Source organism: Acyrthosiphon pisum, chromosome A1 (assembly GCF_005508785.2).
Source record: "Acyrthosiphon pisum isolate AL4f chromosome A1, pea_aphid_22Mar2018_4r6ur, whole genome shotgun sequence".
Classification (NCBI taxonomy): domain Eukaryota; kingdom Metazoa; phylum Arthropoda; class Insecta; order Hemiptera; family Aphididae; genus Acyrthosiphon; species Acyrthosiphon pisum.
In genome coordinates this window covers 60,569,040-60,572,854 of record NC_042494.1, presented here as the reverse complement: position 1 = coordinate 60,572,854, position 3,815 = coordinate 60,569,040, and the positions used below count along the sequence as shown (strand labels likewise).

Below are 3,815 nucleotides of genomic sequence, written 5' to 3'. Positions count from 1 at the left end.
GAAGAGGAGAGAGCGCGCCTTGACAATCCGGTTCGCTGGACGGCCGGCCGACGGTTCCAGGCGCGCGTGTCGCGCGCCGGCGTCGTCCGTCGTCGATTGGCGGTTTGATTGAGAAGCCGCGACGCGGCTTCCGCGCAAAGGCTGTTTGAATTCAAACAGATTTTGCGCGGGACCGCGTCATACTCCCCCCCCAAACCGCCAACGGCGTTGGTGTTCCGGCCGTTACCGGTGTTGTGGTTTGTTCAGGGTGTGGAGGTGGTTGTGGAGGTTCATGAGTGGAGGGTGGTGGGAGTAGACACTTGTCCGCGGGCACGTTTTCCGGCTGTGTTCAGCGGACGTGGCCCTGGCGGTGTCTAGTCGTAATTTTTCAATATTATATAGGTACTAGATGTAATAACCGATACAACCCGGTTTAAAATTAATCCATGTGTTATCGATTTCCGTTTTTCCGTTATATAATACACTATATTTGAAAACCCGTTAAAACAGGATCATGTTCCTATGTCTTTTCCGGGAAAACGGGAAAAACAGACAAATAAACAGCCAAATATTATATCCACGCCTGTTTCATGCTGCATATTGCATTTAATCGTGAGTTTGAAGCATATACGTTTTGTATACTTTGCATTTGCGAGTGTGATACAGGCAGCACAATATTATTATAAATTATTGACCGTGAGAAAAGTGATGTTTTCACTATAAATTTTAATATTAAAAACATTCACCCACAATATACTATACTACTATTGTAGAGTCTTGATGGAAAATACGTTGGAAAATGTGTTATTCATACCTATTATAAACACCTTCATATACATAAGCACCTTAATTTGAATCAAGTATTGTTTATAAAGAATCGGTTTACTTTTACACACTATAATCAAACTTTTTTTTTTGAGTATAACAATTAATGCAATAGGTAATTACGTATATAATACATATCATATTATTATACTACCTATGTAAATATTAACATACTATAGAAAGGGACAATTTATTCATGAAATTATTGTGTTATTAAAATATAATCATAATATATTATGTGAAGGTACATGGTTTTCTAAAACAATTTAATATAAATTAAAAATGTATTATATTCTGGCTTTCCTATTTACTTTGTCATACACTTCTGGAAAGTTAGATTTACAACGTAGATTCTGTCTTATTCGGTCATACAGTCGATGATCAAACATTGTCTTGAACTCATCTATATTTAAATATGTACCGGCGTACATCATCTTAAATCTGAATGTAATAGAAAAAATATTTTTAAATCAAATGTTGTTTGTTTGTATTAGTATAAAATACTTCTTAAAAAAACAATAATTTAATTTAAAAAAGTATTATTTCTTACCCTTTTAATTTAAGTACAAATATTTCTAGGTCCCTTAAAATTGTTGGATTATATTTTGAGACTTTGGGCTCACCATATAAACCAATATCGATGTACATATTGTTTACTGTTGCGGGTGAATGCATAAGACCTTTTCCCGGACGCAAAATGGTTGGGCATACCCAAATAGGATAAATCTAAAATCAATCAATTAGTCACAATCCACATAGTGTAGGTATTGATAAATTATCATATATTGTTAGTTACATTGAGAATTGTATGAAATTGTTGAACTGATTTTTTCAAACTGGAAATCGGTAGTATGAAATCATCTATGAAATGATGTTTAGCATACAACTGCTTGATTGTATCCGTTTGTGTCAATTTCAATAAAGCCACTTATGCAGGCATCAGCCATCCTAGTAGATAACGGAAAACTGGGTGATTTCCAAAAGGTATTATAATTTTTTTTTTTAAGACATAGGTATAGTATTTCCCAGACAGATTAATCACATTTATTATATTTTATATAAAATAACGTTATTAGTGAAAAGGAAAAACAATTTTAATTTGGGTTTAATCTAAGAATTTAAGGTTGGATTTGATAAGCTTGAATTTTTTATTAACTCATTGTCATATTTAAAAAATTTGGATGTATTTAATGCAGTTTTATACGGTAATATTAATTAGATCTTCTAAAATGAAAACCAAAAAAATTTGGACAGCCACAAAAAATTTAATTAATGGCAAAAGCATTGACAAATAAATTTAAACCTCGGAAACGACGGAATATAACCTAAGGTACATATGACAAAATTACATTTTTATTTTTATTATAATTAATTTTTTCATTATTTTTCATTATTATTAATAAATTATTAGGTACCTACTGCAGTTTTTATTGATTTTTTAAAATTTTTATTCTGAAATTTTTGAAACAGTATTTAATTATTTATTTATCAACCTTAATTTAAATTAAATCAATCGACATTGTCTCAATTTTATTAATTTATTAACATTTCCTACAATGTATCGACTAATTACAGCTATCGGAGTTGATTCCGGTACAAGAGAGTCGCTGCCTATTATAGGAGTCAATTGAAGTGAACGATGATACTTTTGAAATCGAGAAACAATTCGAGTAACCTTTTAAAAAAAATTCACGGGAGACAATTCGTGAGCGCCCAATTATTTTACATCAGCAGCTCACCTGGCGTTGAATACGGCTAAGATTTTTCTCGTGTTCCAGTCCGGTATGACGTGACCATAAACTTTTTTCGAATACCGACCATATCTTTCCCAACACAGTACATGGTAAAAGAAAAAAAACTACGAACACCCATCGGTAGTTCACCAGTAAATATTCCAATAATGATTCAGAGCGCATGTTAAAAAGTATAATAATATTATGACCGTAACCGTCGACGGACGGTCGTGCCTTGGTTTTTTTTTTTATTATCGCACGTTCATAAAAAAATGTTTTCAATCAACTACTATTCAATTAAATACGATTTCGCTTACTAGCGATTGTAGGTATATGAACTGTGTCGGTAAAATATTATATTATGACGTGATATTCTGACCGTCCTATAAAAAATGAATGTGCATATAATTAAAAGTAAATAATGATTGTTTACACATACGTATGTCATATTATATTTGGTTTAATTAAGAGATATAATATAATATTATGAGATAAAGGTAATCTTATCAATATTTACCAACCATTAATTGCCACTTGAAGCCAATGGAAAGATTTAATAACATATGCTACGTTTTAACAGTATAATAATATTAAATACACTTATAACTAATAATATACTAATAAGTAATAAGTAGATTGTAGGTATCATAATATAAGTGCTTATGCATTTTTGTGTACGTAATATTTCAGTTTTGTGTGACTACAAATTCGTAATTAGATATTAAATGCGTGCTTTATCTTGCATAAAACGAGAATTGCAATCCATTGTTATATTTATGTAGGGTATTGTATAATATGATATAAACATTAAGAATGTTCATTATATGTTTCAAAGCTGTTGCCTATTAGTTATTATCAATAATAGGATTCAAAAAACCATTATGATTTAAGCAATGCCATTTAAGAATATAATACTATTATAATACTGGTCCGGTATAAAAGTATTACAATAATTACTGGTATTGAATATTAATGTACTTTTAAATAATTGAAGAAAAATAATGTAATTCAAAGTCTTCAAATTACATGGAATCAAGTCATTTAGTGATTTTTCTCAGCTTTTCATTATTCAATGTGCTTGAAAAAAAGAAATCAGGATTAACAATTTACCGAGTGCAGTTTTTGATAACTATAGGTGCTACGGTGTATTCACATTTTTACTTAAAATACAATCCATGGCTAATTTAAAATCTATAAAAATGCTATATTGTGAATAATTGAAGCTAATTCACATAAATATAAGTACCTATTTTATGCTAACGTTCATAATGTAATAAT

At 30.7% G+C, this 3,815-nt stretch overlaps 2 protein-coding genes across 2 annotated transcripts in view; both read right to left on the bottom strand.

The window, feature by feature from the left end:
- The window catches only part of LOC100163443 (delta(24)-sterol reductase), a 6,531-nt gene extending 3,609 nt beyond the window's left edge, over window positions 1–2,922 (bottom strand). Inside the window, exon 1 of the mRNA XM_001951801.5 lies at window positions 2,544–2,922. Coding sequence (XP_001951836.2) covers window positions 2,544–2,720 — 177 coding nt within the window. The 5' untranslated portion in view covers window positions 2,721–2,922. The remainder of the gene's footprint in view (window positions 1–2,543) is intronic.
- LOC100572688 (delta(24)-sterol reductase-like) lies at window positions 1,018–1,813 on the bottom strand. Its single transcript, XM_003245637.4, has 3 exons — window positions 1,601–1,813; window positions 1,355–1,530; window positions 1,018–1,245 (listed from the first exon to the last, which is right to left on the bottom strand). The coding sequence occupies exons 2-3, from the start codon at window positions 1,477–1,479 to the stop codon at window positions 1,092–1,094; spliced, it is 279 nt and encodes a 92-aa protein (XP_003245685.1). The 5' UTR covers window positions 1,480–1,530; window positions 1,601–1,813; the 3' UTR covers window positions 1,018–1,091.
- Window positions 2,923–3,815: the final 893 nt, after the last annotated feature.

What these genes read in the sequence shown, in the direction of transcription:
- LOC100572688 (XM_003245637.4), bottom strand. Translation starts at nt 1,479, where the DNA reads ATGCATTCACCCGCAACAGTAAACAATATGTACATCGATATTGGTTTA. An exon ending in TTTGTACTTAAATTAAAAGG is followed by an intron (nt 1,246 to 1,354) that starts GTAAGAAATAAT and finishes TATTACATTCAG; the next exon opens with ATTTAAGATGATGTACGCCG.